General features: G+C 45.1%; 1 protein-coding gene across 3 annotated transcripts in view; it reads left to right on the top strand.

Annotated features, from left to right (window-relative positions):
* CFAP44 (cilia and flagella associated protein 44) overlaps positions 1-18,140 on the top strand; it is a 748,689-nt gene that overhangs the window by 436,044 nt on the left and 294,505 nt on the right. For all 3 annotated transcript variants that reach the window (XM_086935641.1, XM_086935640.1, XM_086935642.1), the window contains one exon: positions 7,419-7,474. In XM_086935641.1, the coding sequence (XP_086791767.1) occupies positions 7,419-7,474 (56 nt within the window). The remainder of the gene's footprint in view (positions 1-7,418; positions 7,475-18,140) is intronic.

The following is an 18,140-nucleotide window of genomic DNA, read 5'->3' as shown; positions in this document are numbered from 1 at the left end:
AAAGCGCGGCTGCACATTTGAGGACTGCAGACACACTTGACCCCCACCTGGCAGAGCGGGCCGCGATAGTTGGGACTGAAAAGGTATGCGCTGGTGTCTGGTCAGGGTCGCGAAGCCTAGCAAACTGTGCTGCGAGATACAATAAAGGGCCCCTTTCACCCAGCGTCATTATGCAAGGCTGTTCTGAGGTCCACAGTGAGGGACACAAGGATAGCGAAGCGCTCCCCTGTCTTAACTGTGTGAGGGAGGTGCAGGAGACTGCCCGCAGGCTGAAGTGGCGGTGAGGAGTACATACGGGGAGTTGCAGCGAGGAGAGTGGCCTTGCTCAGAATACCTGCCGAGTGGCTCTCTGATGGTGGCGGCTGGCCTAGGCTCCCCTACAGGATCCTAGGGGGGACGTTGCGCTCCGGCTGACGGCACTAGTATTGAGGTGCGAGCTCTGGCGTTCCCCGATTCCCTTGGCTGCGAGAGGGGCTATCTGTTATTCACTATTGTGCTACAGGCCTTCCTCGGACATCGGTATGGAGAAGACTGACTGCAACCAGTCCAAGCTCCCTTTCACCCAAACGCGTGCCAAATCTCAGGACAGAGGTGCAGGAGCCGAAGGTTGGCCCTATACGCCACCGGAACAAGAGCAAGACATAAGATGCATGCTGAAATCTATGGAAAAAGGGCTACAAGAGGGTATCTCCTTGCTTAAGGTGAAGATGGGTGCGCTAACGTACAGAATGGACAGAATGGGAGAGAGGCTGGATAAGCATGCGGAGAGACTCGACATGTCAGACAGGAGGATTACAGAGGTGGAAGAAGCGCAAACCACCATGGACACAGAACACAAGCAACTTGGTAGAGTTCTGCAACTACTGCAGGATAAGATGGAGGATTTGGAGGCCCGCTCTTGGCGCTGGAATGTGCGCATCCTTGGCCTTTCCGAGACGACTCATATGGGTAAGATGGAGCCCTTCATTGAACGTTTGTTTGTAACTCTGCTAGGGAAGGAGGTTTTGTCTACAACATTTTTTGTGAAACGTGCGCACCGCACTTTGGCCCCGCGTCTGAAGCCAGGGGCACCGCCACGGCCAATTATAGCTAAGCTCCTCAATTATAGGGACAGGGATGCCGCCTTACGCGTTGCCAGAGAAAAACAGACGTTGACATATGAGGGCTCTAACATTTTACTGTATCCCGATTTTACTGCCAAGGTTCAGGAGGCGAGGAAACACTTTGTTCCAATGAAAAGACAACTCCGTGAACAAGGGATAGACTATGCTATACTCTACCCGGCAAAGCTGAAAGTTAACAGAAATGGGCAGTCGCACATCTTCACAGAGCCGAAAGCCTTGCAGAAAGCGCTAAAAGACTGGGCTAAAGAACGGAGAAAAACCCAGGATTGGGACTTACTGGACGAGGCTGCGGGTGGCGGTCTAGAGGACCAAGACTGAGTGATGTTACACGTCAGGGACTCTAACGACGAATCTGGCGGGCGAAGAGTATCTAGCTGTCGGCTGGTCCGGCCGGGATGAGCATCAACTACTGTGATTCAATAGACTTTATAAATGGTTCGAAGCACCTCCGCCCACATGTGGTAACACCTTGCTTGGGGGGAGCAGGCTCAAGGGCAAAACTTTCGTGACCTAGTTGGGGGTGGTACGCTGTGGGTGTCGTGGGTGGGCAGGGGAGGTTGGGAAGTTCACTGTTTACTGTTATGGGGTGCCGGCCATTTCATTTCGACCATCAGTCCCTACACTGTAGCCTACTGTGTGCAGAACAATGAAGTACTCAGCTAGTTATGCACGATATGCCCGGTGAGACTGCTATAGAGGATGCAGCGGGTGGTCTGAGAGCTTTGACGTGGAATGTGCGCGATCTGAATGATTACCGCAAGCTGCGTAAGGTTTTGAATTATCTAACTAGACACCACGTTGACCTGGCCTTAATTCAGGAGACGCATCTACCAGCGGACAGTCTCAGGTTGCAAGCAAGGGGGTTGAGCGGACATATTACTGCTGCTGGCTTCACGTCCATGCGTGCGGTGTACTTACTTGGATAAACCAGAAATCGGACTATACATTGAGTATGCTGACAGCTGACCCGGACGGTAGATATGTTATATCAAGGTTGGCGGGCAGAGGTATGGAGCTTTTGGTTGTTAATGTTTATGGACCTAACTATGACAACCCCAAGTTTTATATTAAGCTTGCTGATATTGCGTGGGAATTTCCCAGCCATACCGCCCTGTGGGGAGGGGATTTTAACATGACTAGGTGTCCTGACGCGGACCGTTCGAGTGGTCCGGTCAGACGACAAGCTAAGGCGGCTCGGGTCCTAGACAGCATACTAGTCAGTGAAGACCTTGCTGATGTTTGGTGATGCCTGTACCCGGCGTTAGGTGGATGTACACATTACTCGGCCTTTCATAATATACATACACGGATTGACTATTGGCTAGCCTCGTCTACACTGCTCTCACAGGTTCGCAAGTGTCAGGTATTACCCCGTACACTGTCAGATAATTCACCAATTTTGCTAGAGTTTTCACTGCCGCGGAAGGTTCTCCCCACCATTCACATTGAGATTCCCTCCGAACTCATTACATGACCCTATTTTCCGTGAGGAACTACATAAAGCGATAGAAACATACTTTGAAACTAACATTGGGTGTGTGGATAGCTTCCAGACAGTGTGGGAGGTGTTTAAGGTCTATATTAGGGGTGTGGCCATGAGTAAACATTCAGGGATACTCCCCTCGATCTACCAAAGGCTGTCGCTCTTGGAGAGACGTCTGGCGGAAAGCGAAAAACACCTCGTAACGGGAGATACTGACGCTCCCCGTGAGGAACTGAAAGGGCTACTGGCGGAATATCAAGAGGCAGCTTATGCTGAGGTCAAGCACCTGGGAAAATACGCTATAGCTAGAGTATATGGGGAGAAGGACATACCGGGTAAGGTCTTGGCCAACATGGTTAAACAGCAACGGCGGAGAATAGCGCTTACAGCTGTCAAGTTGAGGGAGGGAGATATAATTACAGACGAAGAATAGATTGCACAAAGGTTTCTGGAATACTACTCAGAATTGTACGCTTCGCAAGTTTCGGGGAACGAAGAGGAGGTCCTAGACTATCTGGAACATATAAAACTCCCGTTCTTGACGAACGTGCAGCATGAATTTCTCATGCAACCAATAGAGTTTGATGAGATCTGGGAACCCCTTGGAGGGATGAAGGCAGGTAGTGCTCCAGGGGCGGATGGATTAACAGTCAGTTTTTATGAGGCGTTTCTGGATCTGCTGCTTCCGCACCTCTCTGCCCTGTTCGCAGATATGTGCGACACCGGGCAGATGCATGGGATGATGAGGGAGGCGTTAATAGTTGCTATACCAAAGCCAGATAAGCCCCCAGAGGAGTGTAGCTCCTATAGACCATTGTCGCTCCTGAATGTAGACACAAAAATATACGCCAAAATCCTTGCGACTAGGTTGGCATTACTGGCCCCGGAATTGGTCGCCCCGGAGTAGGCGGGGTTTATGGCTGGCAGGAATATAACCTACAACTTGCGATCGGTAGTTTGAGCCATTCAACACACATGTCCTGAGTCGAGTGCTGTTGCGGAGTTTTTGGACATGGAGAAGGCCTTCGACTCTGTGGAATGGTCTTTTCTGAGGGCGGTGCTCTCGCGACTCGGGCTTGGCCCAGTGTTCCTCCAGATGATTTTGGTGCTTTATAGAGACCCGGTTGCACGTATTAGGCTCGGGAGCCATGTCACTGAACCCATCCAGATTCGAAGGGGCACTTGTCAGGGCTGCCCCTTGTCGCCCACGCTCTATGCTTTGGTTGCTGAACCACTGGCGTGTGCGATGCGAGAGTACCACTCCCATCGTGGTCTCAAATTCCCCACCTATCAACTAGTCATCACAACTTACGCAGATGATACTCTATTATATATATCAGAGAACCTGAAGCGAACCTGGCACCGCTCCTGCGGGAAGTGGTTCGATTCGGTGCACTATCTGGACTCACAGTAAATTGGAATAAATCAATCGCGTTCCCCATCACCACTGCCACAGAGCAGTTTGAGATGGAATACCCACTGAAATGGACTACTGATCCTGTACGGTATTTTGGGATTCGACTACACACTGACTCTAAGACGGTATTCTGTGAGATCTATGGTACAGCCATGTCCCGTTTGGAAGACAGCGTTGACACATGGATAAGTTTACCCCTCTCCTTGCTAGGCCGGATATTGAAAATGAAGATGTTTGTCTTTACTAGACTGCTGTATTTATTCACGAACGTACCGATGGTCCTGCCAAAGTGTTTCTTTACTCGCCTAATGACACTGATGATAAAATTGGCTTGGGCTGGTAAACAAGCGAGAGTTCAGTGGAAAATCCTGGTCCTTCCATATCAGCTAGGCGGACTGGGGGCCCCCGATTTTGAATTATATTACCGGGTGGCGCAAGGGGTGCACCTACACAGCTGGATACATGACAGAGAGAATGCGCCGTTCATAAAGCTAGAGAACCCTTTTGCTGCCCCATTGCCGCTCCCAGTAGTTGTATTTGAACCAGTGGACCGGCGACCTGACCTGCTTGACTCATTAAACTTGCAGAGGCATGCCTGGCATACGCTACTACAGTACCACCCAGGGGCAATTTTGTATTCTCCGCTAATGCCCATGGAGTGGGCGACCTGGTTGGCCCAATGAAAGGACAAAGGTGTGATTATGGCTCTGAAAGCCTGGGTATACACATGATGGGAGGCATGTTTTTAGGTGGGACTCTTTAAACACTGTCGGATGTGACAACTCGGGGGATACAGCCCACAGGGCAGCAGCGTTTTCAATTTCACAGAGTCAGAGAGGCTTGGCGGGAACAGTTAGGGGATGACTTCCAGGAACCCCCAAAACTCTTAGAACTTTCACATGTAATTAAATCAGAGGCGCCGAGGAAAATGGTCTCTACCCTGTATAAGACAACTATAGCTGAACGGGTGACTGGGTACAACAAGGCACGCCTAGCCTGGCAACGTGACTTAAATACAGTTATTGAAGATGACATGTGGCGTTACTGCTGGTAGGCATAGACTAGTGCACTTCAAGTTTCTTAACAGAGTTTATCACACCCGGAAAGGCTGCGGTGCTTTGGGCTTCGAGAGTGTGCGACATGTGAGCGATGCGGAGCGCAGGGTTCATGCACTTGGCTTGGGAGTGCCCGGGGTACAATACTATTGGGGCGCAGTGTTTCAGGAACTCAGCAAGATCCTCGAGGTGGAGATCACCCCATCCTCGGTGCTTGCACTGCTAGGTTACTCCAAAGCACTACCGAAAGCGCTGCGTAGGATAGTGGACATGGGGACGTTATTGGAGAAAAGGAGGTTGGCTATGTGCTGGATGAGGGGCCCCCTTCCCAGGACTGCGCAGTGGATTAGAGACTTGACTTATTGCTGCACGCTATCGGAGACTTATAGTGAAATGCTGCCTCCCAAAAGCAGACCCAAGAATTTTTGGGGGTTATACCTGGAATACATGAGGCGACAGGCACGATGGCTCCTGGAAATGGGACGGACCGGCCAGAGAGTTCCCCACTGCGGTTGGATAGGGGTAAGACAGTTGGTTAGATGGTATTCCCCTTAGTGCAGTCATTGTTTGCGCGTGTTGCATGCCTCAGACTGCTAAATCAGCACTTGGCTCGCTGAGTGCTACAAGACCAAACAGTAGTTACGAAACACAGGTATGTAGTAGTAGTACTTGTATAGCGCACGAATTGACCCATGAGGGTATCTCGGCGCTTGTACGCATACCGCTGTGGAACCCTTCCTGGCTTTTCCCTGTGAAGTGCCCACTCCTGGGCACCCCCAAGGTGAAGCCAGGCATCCTAGCATTGTTGGGGCCGTTGTGGGGATTAAGCTAGCTATTGCCCAGAGTTGCAGAGTTGGACCCATGATTAGAATAGGCACCGAGGCGAGAATTATCAGGTCTGAGGAAATTGAGCCCAAGACCCGCCGAGGCGGGAATTGAACCCTAGTCCCGGGCTAGGCCTCTGTATCAGGGTATGCCGCTCTAACCATTGAGCCACACTTCTCTGCGGGGAGGGAGATGATGGGGATGGCACCTTTCGTTTGTTAAAAATTTTTATTCAGTTAAAAGTCGTGAATTCGACACTTGATGATGGATGAAGAGAGTCTTAACATTGCTAGATCCTACGGTGACCCTCAGCTCAACGCCGCCCGGCCTTCGGGATGTGGCCAGAAAGGCTGTGTAAGGTTCGAAGGAGCATACAACTTTTTTCATGGCTATGTAAGACAAGACACAATTTCTTCTGTCTGTAATGTGGATGTCACGATAGAAAAAGAAATAACATTTAAAAAAAGACAAAAAAACACAAAAACGTATGCAGCTATCCTAAAATTTCTCCTACCGCTTTCGAGAAGTAATGAGGACATATAACATTTTTTTATGCTCCTTACTCAGGAAGGGCCCTGTCTGTCTATTCTGCGTAGTGGTCTTTACAGCTAGGTTTAATAATGTTGATTTAAAAGTGTTCCCCTAGTCTCGTTATCCACCACATGAAAGCATGTTTATATTAACATTTCAACCACACAGAAGCATCCATGGTGTCTTGTTTTCTGCAACAAGAAAAACATATTATATTTACGAATTGTGTAAAGACAAAGCTGGCAATTAAAAAAAAAACTGGAAAAAAAAGATTTACTGCCCGAAAACTGCATTTTTTTCACAGAATGAGAGCATCTGTGGATACCTTATGATGTCAAAATGGCGTAGTTTATTTAAAATCTCAGAACCGTAGACTTATCTGTGGATACTTATGGTATGGGTATACAATAACCAACCATAACTTTGTTTTATACAAGACAAAGTTCACTTAGAGGGTAAGAATTAAAAGCATACACATTTTGAATTCGTTTTTATGGCCACCACCACACTTAAGCACTCTAAATATACATACCTTTGCTCTGGAGTTGGGCCATGATCACATTATTTTGCAGTGATAGTCTGGCCAATGATGAGACGTTGTGGTATGCTTGAAATGCAGAAGTGAGTTTTGAGTTTTCTGTCAGCATCTTATGTAATACGAAAAGGAACATTTAAGAGGCGTATTTAATGTTTAACTGGATTTCACTTAGTGAACTGGTCTAATAACCATTTGATCTTCTCAGTGGTGTTGCCCACACAAAACCTCATTAGCAGCTTGAGTTTTAATCGGGTAATCGCTTAGAGTAAGGGATGTTCTCCAGTGGTGTTTTTGCTGACAGTACTCGTGTCCATGTACAGACCTTGGGGTCTTTTGGTGGTGCGCTTGGTTAACATTCTGACTAGTTTGCCTTAAATCTGTCAAATGCATTGAAAGACTCAAACCCTGATGACCTCATGACCCTCCCTTTTTTCTTTTTAAACAGCTGTACCTTGAAAAGGAGAAGGTTCCTGAGGATATTGAAGACCCCAACGCCTACAGGTACTGTTCAGTGCTCAATGGCAGAATCCTAGAGAGGAACATGTTTTGTTTACGCAATGGCGTTGGCTGCAAGATTGTGAGGAACAATCCATGTACCTATGTGGTGTGGTGGAGGAGGAGCAGGTTGCATCATTCCCCTCTTTAGAGGGAAGGGGTAGAAATAAAACTGATATTATCAGTACTAGAGGTGGCACAAACAAGTGTCAACTGCTGCTATTATAACCGAAGAAATTGAACATCTTTTTCACGTAGATGTACATTTGTGTGTGTTCCCCTTTGTGTCTTTGGTAGTCAGATGAGAAAGTAAGAGAGTGTTGGAGACAGCAATTGAATTACTGCACAACTGAGTGAGAGAGAGAGAGAGAGAGAGAGAGAGAGAGAGAAAGAGGGAAAGAGGGAGGGAGAGAGAGAGAGAGAGAGAGAGAGAGAGAGAGAGAGAGAACAAAAACAGCTACGTCATGTATGTGTGATGATGACAAGAAGGCCAGCGCTTGCACAGTGCTTCTTGTCCCTTGTAAGTACGCCTAGGACCTTCCTCATAGGGATGCCCTTTTCCTTTTATAACAAGAGCTCATACCAGTGCTAAGTACAGGTAGCTAATGTATTAATCACAGCTTCCTCATATTAGAAAGATGGGGTGGGTGATTGCTGCTTCATTATTGGTGTCCACTGGCTTTTCCTCCATGAGAGAAAGAGATATCTGCTTAGTTACACCACTTGGTGCACACACTCCATATGCAACAAATCTGCCTAGAATGTGCAGTACAGGAGGTATGACCATTGTCACGCACAGCACAGAGTCTTAAGACGCAGACGTGTTCCAGACACCCCAAAAACCCTAGAGTGCATCGATGATGGCCAAGATAATGCTGAGGCAAATCAAGATTTGGCCAAGTCTATCCAAACCTCCAAAGAGTCAAACTCCTCTCATTGGTAGGAAGTGACGAGTTGCTGACCTGTACCACGGTGTATGCTGGTTGTATGTGTCTATAGAATGGATCCACCTAACTAGACAATAAAGGAGCAGTCGAACAATGAGGGTTTTGTCAAGAAAGCAATTCCCTCTGGCCTCAATAATCAAAATAGCATAACATCAAACATATAACACACAAAACAAGCAAACTTAAAAACAATGCAGTAGTGATCAAAATTCTGAAACAGCAAATAAATTACCAAGTGCACAAGTTTATTTAAAATATTAGTTAAAAACCGAAATAAAAATATACTAATCACAATCAAGGGAAAACAGTCAATATAAGGAACAGTTACTCTTTACAGTTCATCACACAAGTTCCTAAAGTAAATGGGAAGGAGGAACACAAAAAGGTTATATTCAGCATCAGTCAGAATAGTCCTTAGTTAGTGATTAGAATTCTCTCCCCCAATCCTCAACGCGTTTCGACGAGCCAGAAAGATATAGCCGTCTTCTTCAGGAAATTATTAGCTGTCTTCCCCAGAAATACTATAATTTTTGAAAGAGAAACATGTCTCATCACCAAATTCAAAATTATCAATAGGAAATATACACAAAGCTAAAATCCATCTGCTAGTCAAAATTTACGCCACTGCTCAATACAATACAACAACTGTCATCGACATTTACATAGAAAACATTACAAAAAACATTTAAGGAGTCATAACATTACAAAACATTTAAAAAGTCATAACATTTGCTATCCTACAGTTATTTCCAGTGCATTACATTTTGGATAATAACAACACGTAACCGCTACATGGCGTATTTTACAGTCTACAATTGTGTTCAATTGGTTACAACACAGGAATAATATCCATTTGTGCGTTTATATCAGTTATTGATTGAAAATACTTTATATTACCACATCAGACTAAGAAGTTTTCTTCAAAGTGGTGATTGTGATTCCAAGTTAGCCTAGGTTGTTTCTATCAAAAGGGTTTGATCTCCCTTAACAGTCCCTGGCTATACCACAAAAATATCCCAATATGAAATTAGTACTGACCTTCATAGGGAATTTAATAGTCTTAAAAGGTGCAAATATCGCCTGCTGAGTGGCGGCAAAGAATCGTCTTTTCTGTGCCGTAGGTATATACCGACTGAAAGAAATGTATAAAAATATATATCTTAGTGACCCTCGATTTATCAGAATTGAAATGGGAAGTTTTTAAACAAATAACGGACCAAAACACTCGCTACCTTAGTCAATATTAATCTACTACGGCCCAGTAATTACCAAGGTAGTTTAGCCAAAGGTTTTGATTTTATTACCTAAAAGAGTCTCAATAAATCAGGAAGTACATAAAGTGAATACTCACTTAAAATAAATGTAATATATTCCGCTCAATAGTGGGCGCATACATTCCTTACAGCTTGAATCAACGACCGGTTGTTCACAGTGTCCTAGAATTAAGCAGGTGTGTCACTCTACGTGTTGTTTTAAACACAACATTTAAGAGAAATGAAATAGATATTCAACTTACTAATGACGTCTGGAAATCATATATTCACGCGGTAATATGGTTAAATCGATAAAAACATCCCGATATGGAAGCACTAGGAGAAGAGTTAAATGGGATATATTCAGTTCCCATATTGCATACATCTGGTTAGATATATTTTTAAGCTAAACCAGGCTGATACTCACATTATGTAATCTTTATGCCAACTCCAAGATAAAATGGGGCTGTCTTAGTCTTCCCATTCAATGGTGGCCGATGCTCCTATAGAATATACAAAGCGTGGACACGTCTCAGTATCGGGCTAATATCGCCCAGAAAATTATTCTAAGAGTGGTGCCCCCTTTGCGAGCTATCACGTACCTTCAAAACGGAACAAGTAGACTTCCCGCGTGACTTCTCCGTGGAATGCTATCCAACTCGAGGGAAAACGCCGTTTAAATATTGTCTCCTGGCGTCTGAATGCGGAAGTAACAATGCGACCGCCCGAGTAGAGCATAGACATAGAAAGGAGCTTTTCGTAAGCAGAAAATCTTGCCGATAAATGACTGCCATCATTGCGCGAAAACAGATTTATTTGCAGATAGTTGTTCTCGCTGGTTATTATTTATTGCGCAAATACCATTTATAATTTCTTCCTCTAATAGTTAGCGCTTGGGATCTCTACAGAGGATTATGTTTTTCTAGTTAGACCGCGCATGCGCATACATGCGTCTATGAACCATTACGGTTCTAGTATATCAATTATTGTAGACCTCTCCTTGGAATATAAAGCCCTATTTTTGTTGATACATTACACTTTTTTAGTCAGCCCTCTTGTCTTGGGCTCACATTTGTACATAAGCGACCTGATTAATGTATCAACAAAAATAGGGCTTTATATTCCAAGGAGAGGTCTACAATAATTGATATTCTAGAACCGTAATGGTTCATAGACGCATGTATGCGCATGCGCGGTCTAACTAGAAAAACATAATCCTCTGTAGAGATCCCAAGCGCTAACTATTAGAGGAAGAAATTATAAATGTTATTTGCGCAATAAATAATAACCAGCGAGAACAACTATCTGCAAATAAATCTGTTTTCGCGCAATGATGGCAGTCATTTATCGGCAAGATTTTCTGCTTACGAAAAGCTCCTTTCTATGTCTATGCTCTACTCGGGCGGTCGCATTGTTACTTCCGCATTCAGACGCCAGGAGACAATATTTAAACGGCGTTTTCCCTCGAGTTGGATAGCATTCCACGGAGAAGTCACGCGGGAAGTCTACTTGTTCCGTTTTGAAGGTACGTGATAGCTCGCAAAGGGGGCACCACTCTTAGAATAATTTTCTGGGGGATATTAGCCCGATACTGAGACGTGTCCACGCTTTGTATATTCTATAGGAGCATCGGCCACCATTGAATGGGAAGACTAAGACAGCCCCATTTTATCTTGGAGTTGGCATAAAGATTACATAATGTGAGTATCAGCCTGGTTTAGCTTAAAAATATATCTAACCAGATGTATGCAATATGGGAACTGAATATATCCCATTTAACTCTTCTCCTAGTGCTTCCATATCGGGATGTTTTTATCGATTTAACCATATTACCGCGTGAATATATGATTTCCAGACGTCATTAGTAAGTTGAATATCTATTTCATTTCTCTTAAATGTTGTGTTTAAAACAACACGTAGAGTGACACACCTGCTTAATTCTAGGACACTGTGAACAACCGGTCGTTGATTCAAGCTGTAAGGAATGTATGCGCCCACTATTGAGCGGAATATATTACATTTATTTTAAGTGAGTATTCACTTTATGTACTTCCTGATTTATTGAGACTCTTTTAGGTAATAAAATCAAAACCTTTGGCTAAACTACCTTGGTAATTACTGGGCCGTAGTAGATTAATATTGACTAAGGTAGCGAGTGTTTTGGTCCGTTATTTGTTTAAAAACTTCCCATTTCAATTCTGATAAATCGAGGGTCACTAAGATATATATTTTTATACATTTCTTTCAGTCGGTATATACCTACGGCACAGGAAAGACGATTCTTTGCCGCCACTCAGCAGGCGATATTTGCACCTTTTAAGACTATTAAATTCCCTATGAAGGTCAGTACTAATTTCATATTGGGATATTTTTGTGGTATAGCCAGGGACTGTTAAGGGAGATCAAACCCTTTTGATAGAAACAACCTAGGCTAACTTGGAATCACAATCACCACTTTGAAGAAAACTTCTTAGTCTGATGTGGTAATATAAAGTATTTTCAATCAATAACTGATATAAACGCACAAATGGATATTATTCCTGTGTTGTAACCAATTGAACACAATTGTAGACTGTAAAATACGCCATATAGCGGTTACGTGTTGTTATTATCCAAAATGTAATGCACTGGAAATAACTGTAGGATAGCAAATGTTATGACTTTTTAAATGTTTTGTAATGTTATGACTCCTTAAATGTTTTTTGTAATGTTTTCTATGTAAATGTCGATGACAGTTGTTGTATTGTATTGAGCAGTGGCGTAAATTTTGACTAGCAGATGGATTTTAGCTTTGTGTATATTTCCTATTGATAATTTTAAATTTGGTGATGAGACATGTTTCTCTTTTAAAAATTATAGTATTTCTGGGGAAGACAGCTAATAATTTCCTGAAGAAGACGGCTATATCTTTCTGGCTCGTCGAAACGCGTTGAGGATTGGGGGAGAGAATTCTAATCACTAACTAAGGACTATTCTGACTGATGCTGAATATAACCTTTTTGTGTTCCTCCTTCCCATTTACTTTAGGAACTTGTGTGATGAACTGTAAAGAGTAACTGTTCCTTATATTGACTGTTTTCCCTTGATTGTGATTAGTATATTTTTATTTCGGTTTTTAACTAATATTTTAAATAAACTTGTGCACTTGGTAATTTATTTGCTGTTTCAGAATTTTGATCACTACTGCATTGTTTTTAAGTTTGCTTGTTTTGTGTGTTATATGTTTGATGTTATGCTATTTTGATTATTGAGGCCAGAGGGAATTGCTTTCTTGACAAAGTCAACAGTTGGTACCCCATCCCTTTGGTAGAGGGTCCCTCTCTCTTTTATTAGAGAACAATGAGGGTTTTGCAGAAAGCAGGGAGAGATGGCAGGGAGGAGAGAGATGAAATGACGATCAGTAATGGGCGTATACAATGGTGAGAGTGCGGTCTCCCAGGTGCTTCCAACAGTCCTGATAGTAGCACCATAATATCAGCCCTTCAAGAAGTGGCATTTATTTCCTCAAGGACTGATGATTTGATCGTGCATTTTTCTCATACACGACCCCTCTATGCTCTGTCCCCGGTCCTGAAGGAGTTTGACTCATTGGAGGTTTGGATAGACTTGGCCAAATCTTGATTGCCTCAGCATTATCTTGGCCATCATCGGTGCACTCTGTGGTTTTTGGGTTGTCTGGAGCACGTCTTTGTCTTAAGACTGTGTGAGGGTGACAATTGTCATGCCTCTGACCTGCCCAGTCTAGACAGATGTGTTGTCAGTGGGCTGTGTTGTATTGCTTTGTGTTATATTATGCTTATTTCTAAAAGAACACAATCGAACAGTTTCCTGGCCTTGAGTGTAGGAGGGTAGGGTCTGCTTCCTATGGTCACCCCCACTTTTTGCTGTGATTCTCTGGTTTTTCGACTTTAGACTGGCTGTGGCCCTGCCAATCAGTACCACAGCCTAGCTGTTCTCTCTCTAAATTGATACCATGTACTTTAGGTACATACCAGATTGGGTATTGGGTCACCTTTGTGAGCCCCTTTATAGTGTACCATAGGTACCCAGGGCATAGGTGCATCCAAGGCCTACCAGGGGCTGCAGCATGTATTATGCCACCCCTTGCTGGCCATCCAAACTGACACAACTGGCTGATCACTCAGCTAGGGCAAGGTCATGTAATCACCCCGTACTTAGATATAGTATATCTATATCTACCTTATATATAGACACATAGTAACCTATAAGTCACTCCTATGGCAGGCCTTAACAATCCTGGAGGCAGAGTGCTTGGTTTTATGTGAGAGGGTGCCCTAGCATGAGCTGAGCCCCTCTGCAGCTTTTGGAACCATCTCCTTATTGCTGTTCTATGATATAGCCATACCATATACTCTTAAGTGCATTATAACCTTCACGGTTAATGCTAACTTTGGTTTGGCTTTATCAAAACATGTTGTGTAAGGTGTCAAACATTTTGGAATACTACCTGCCTGCCAGTCGTGGCGGCGTAGGTAGCATTCCACCATTCTAGAGGGAGAAGACATGAAGTTACTAATAAACCCCGGTTAAAGATAAACAGAGCCTCAGCATCACAAAATGGATGCTGCTGCCACAGACAGGAGTCTGACCTCCTGCTGCTGGACGAAACTCCGGCAGGGGAGGCCTGGACAATAGGTTTCCTGTCAAGGGCAGTGGCGGTGCGTCCATTGGCGGCGTTGGGGCGTTGCCCCACTAGCATGGCCGACCGCCGACCGCACTGCCAACAGAATAAATTAGTCAAGTATTTTATTTAAAATTATAAAATGAATCAGGAGCCGGCGCACTAAGGCCCTGGGAGAAGCCCGACAGGATCGGGCATCCATATGAAGTGGGCCGTGGGGGGGCGGGACTGCAGCAGAGTGACAGGCAGGCAGCACACAGGCAGAGGGGTGACTGAGACACTAGTAACTGCACATGTAAAATGCCGGTGTAGTCCAGATTTAGACTGGCTCGCACATGCGCATAGTTTAGACACCCCCCCCCCTCTACAACAACTACTAGACATAGGTATGGACCTGGGGCCCCGGTCTCAAAATGGGCAGAAAGCCGTCTGCTCTTAGCCAATCCTGGCGCAGTGGCGCTGCTAACGCTGCGCCAGGATTGGCTGCTGCAGCAGGATGGTTAATGTCGTCGGTGATTGGCCATTAGCGGGAACCCCTCAGTCACCCACGGGCAACGGTGTCGCTGGCATCGAGATCAGGACCTCGGGAGGGAAGGAAGTCAGTGCTGCAGAACCTCAGCGACAACAAGGTAGGGTGATCTGATCTCGTGGCTTCTCCCCAATCTCCCTAAGCCTAAGGTGACATGACAGGTCCGTGTGGGCGCGACATTTCACCGAACCTCGAGTCGAAACTCTGTGCAGACATGACTCGGTGCAAACACTGCTGCAGGTAGACAGGTGTCTCTCCACCACACGCCTAACTCCCTGCACACAAAGAAAATGACGTAGGCTCGGAGGGGATGGGGGACCGAGAATGACAAGTCTGTCCAGGGAACATCTGAAGGCCTCACTCGCAGTGTCGGAGAGGCATTTAGCACTGTGTTCTGTTGCACGTGGCAGCTCTTCACTAATTGACTTCCATGGAAATGACTCACAGGCATGATTGATGGGACGGATTCATGATGAAAGGCAGATGCAAGCAAGGAGCATCAGCGTCTTCCAGGCTGTGTCCATCCCAATCCATCCATCGTTTTCCCTTCACTCTTTCTCCGGCGGGTGATCTGCTCGTCTCATAGGCAGATGGGGACATACTCCACTGTGTGCCGAAGAGGAGTGACTGGGGGAGGGATGGGGGAGAGGACACAGGGTCGGGCGTGTGAGCCTCTCCAGTCTCGGGGTTCTACTGGATTCGGACAGGAAAGGACGGGTCTTAGGATGCTGTGGAATCTACACAATGGGCGACTGAAAATGGACGAGGCTGAAAACATGCCCTGTTCATGGTTAGGCCTAACCACGAGGAGCTGTGACTGTTCCCCCATTGCTTGCACCTTTGCCCCCCAAGTAAAAAGGGGTATAAATCACAAAAATCATTGCGCACGCTGAAAAGTGCAAAAAGCTTAATTTATAGTTCTAAATCCAAATTCCTGATTCACAAAATCCGATTAAGCCATGTTTTTTCCCAATCACATGAAAATTCCCCATTTTCGTAGAGATTAGGGGTGGAAGAGCCTTTTCTCTGCTGGCACCCTTTGCAATGCTCTCCCTTTGGAAATGAGGAAGACCTCCAATCAGCTCTCCTTGACGAAAGGATAAAGACTTTCTAATGGCTTTGAGGAGTGAGGCACCTGTGAGTGATATGTTTGCACCTTCTAAAAGTTATGGTACATAACCTATATTTATAAACAAAACAAGGCTTAAGTAGGTTAGTACATTGATGAGAAAGAAAGCAACCGCCTAGAACAGTAGATTCCAGATGTAGAGCCTTGTTATGAAGTTATGCGTGTTAAGGCATCTCTTTGGAGTTCATACGTCTGCCGACTGTGTGCCCTGCAGACAACCTGCTGAGTAACGTTTACTGAAAAATATATGATTTGTGTACATTTTTATGCAAAGTGGGGTTTGGGCCATATCATATTTATCATTACTTTACAAAAGAATGCACAGCTGACAGCAAGAGTAAGGGCAGGGGAGACAGATAATCTGAACACACCTTGACCTGGGGCATCTTACTGTGCACATGCCTGAGGTGTGAGCATTCTGGAGTGTGGAGCAGACGTCAGACTTAAAAAGGTCTGTTTGACAGGTGCTCCATGACTGACTGGTGCCATTAAGCTGCTCTTGCTAACCCTACCACCCCCGCTTCATATCAGCATTGTGTAGGAGCAGGGGAAGAAGCTGTGCTAAGGCACCCCAGAACTATCAAGTCTTCCCGCAGCCCGTGTAAGACACGTGCTCCTGTGACCTGCCACTACGACACTCCACCAGCTGTGGATTCGGTAAACATTTGTGGTAGGATGCGCGGTTGCACTGTGATCCCGCACAATGACACCAGCACGGCGATTTGTACTGGACTTAGAGTGAGGCTGTATGTTTAGATGGGCCACGTTGCCTACGCAGGCTGCATCAGCAGTGGAACGCATGCAAAATGGACCAACCATAACAAGTCTCCCAAGCGCCAAGTCTGTAAGTGTGAATTGAGTGTTTTGATTAGGCTCTCCTATTAAACAAGGGAAATAGGGCAATCTACATTGCTACATAGGCAATAGAGATAAAGTTTTGCTACCCGATCTCAAGGGAGCCAAGATTTAAAACCTGGGATTTGTCAATGCAAACGTGAAAGCCATAAACCTTACCTTACATCTCCAGTTTTTTCTGTCATCGGGGCAGGTAAGGAAGGGTCAGGTCATATTGCTGTGACTGATCATAACGCCATCAGCATACACAGCTAGTTTCTAGATGCATTTGCCCATGCTAAAGCTTTTTAAAAAATATATATATTTAATGGTTTTTATGATCAAAAAGAAATTTACAATACATACATTTCCATCCAAAGGAAAAAAACAAACCAAAAAAGTCACAGCAATCATAAATGTGCAACACGTTTCATTAGTGGAAGAGCATTACCAAACCTATAGTTTGGCAAACCTCCCTGCACACTCAACGCCCTTCAGACACACCTCCCTGTAGAAAAAATTCATGCGCGCACAAGTAAATGGAGAACGTCATCCTGCAGACACACTCCCTTCAGACACAGCTCCCTTCAGACACAACTCTCTGCATGAATACATCCCCAAACCCCAAATTTAATGCAGACACATTTCGCTGCGGAAACTGCTGCTTGCAAGCACACATCTCAGCAGGATGCAAGACCCTGGGGGCATATATCCCTTAGAACACTACTCCCTGCAGGCACAACTCCACGTGCAAACATGTCACAAGGGCACAACGTCTCGCTGACATGTCTGACACACACCCCTGCTGGAATAACTCTTTGCAGACATAATTACTTTTAAAAATCCCTGCATGTATCGCCCAATTCAGGTACAACACCATACAGATACAACTGCTTAAATAACGGGAACTCCCTACAAATACCGCTAACTGTAGACCTAACTTCATACGTGAGGATACACATGCCCCCTGGCCTCGGACACAACGTGTTAAAATCATAATTCCTTGCCATTATGCCTTTGCAGTTTTCTAATAATGCAAACTTTGCATTATTAGAAAACTGGCGAAAAGAATACCGTTGGCAGTAGATGTTAACCTCGGCGGTATTTGTCCTGCAGTTCAATCCATTAACATCTGTAATCCTCTGAGTATATTCACATAGTTGGCGGTAATAAAACAGAAACGACGTCACTGCGCGTGCTGGAATGAGAGTCAGTGGGTGCGTGACTGAGTTGTTGTTGTCGGACTCGTGACCAGTACTGCGTGTGTGTATGAATGTGTGCCTAGGTCGGAGTCAGACCTCCTGCCTGGACCTGCTTAAGCAGCCTGCTTTGCTATCG

This window comes from Lissotriton vulgaris, chromosome 8 (genome assembly GCF_964263255.1).
Source record: "Lissotriton vulgaris chromosome 8, aLisVul1.2, whole genome shotgun sequence".
Taxonomy (NCBI): domain Eukaryota; kingdom Metazoa; phylum Chordata; class Amphibia; order Caudata; family Salamandridae; genus Lissotriton; species Lissotriton vulgaris.
Note: the sequence above shows the minus strand (reverse complement) of the source record. Positions and strands in the feature narration are given on the sequence as shown.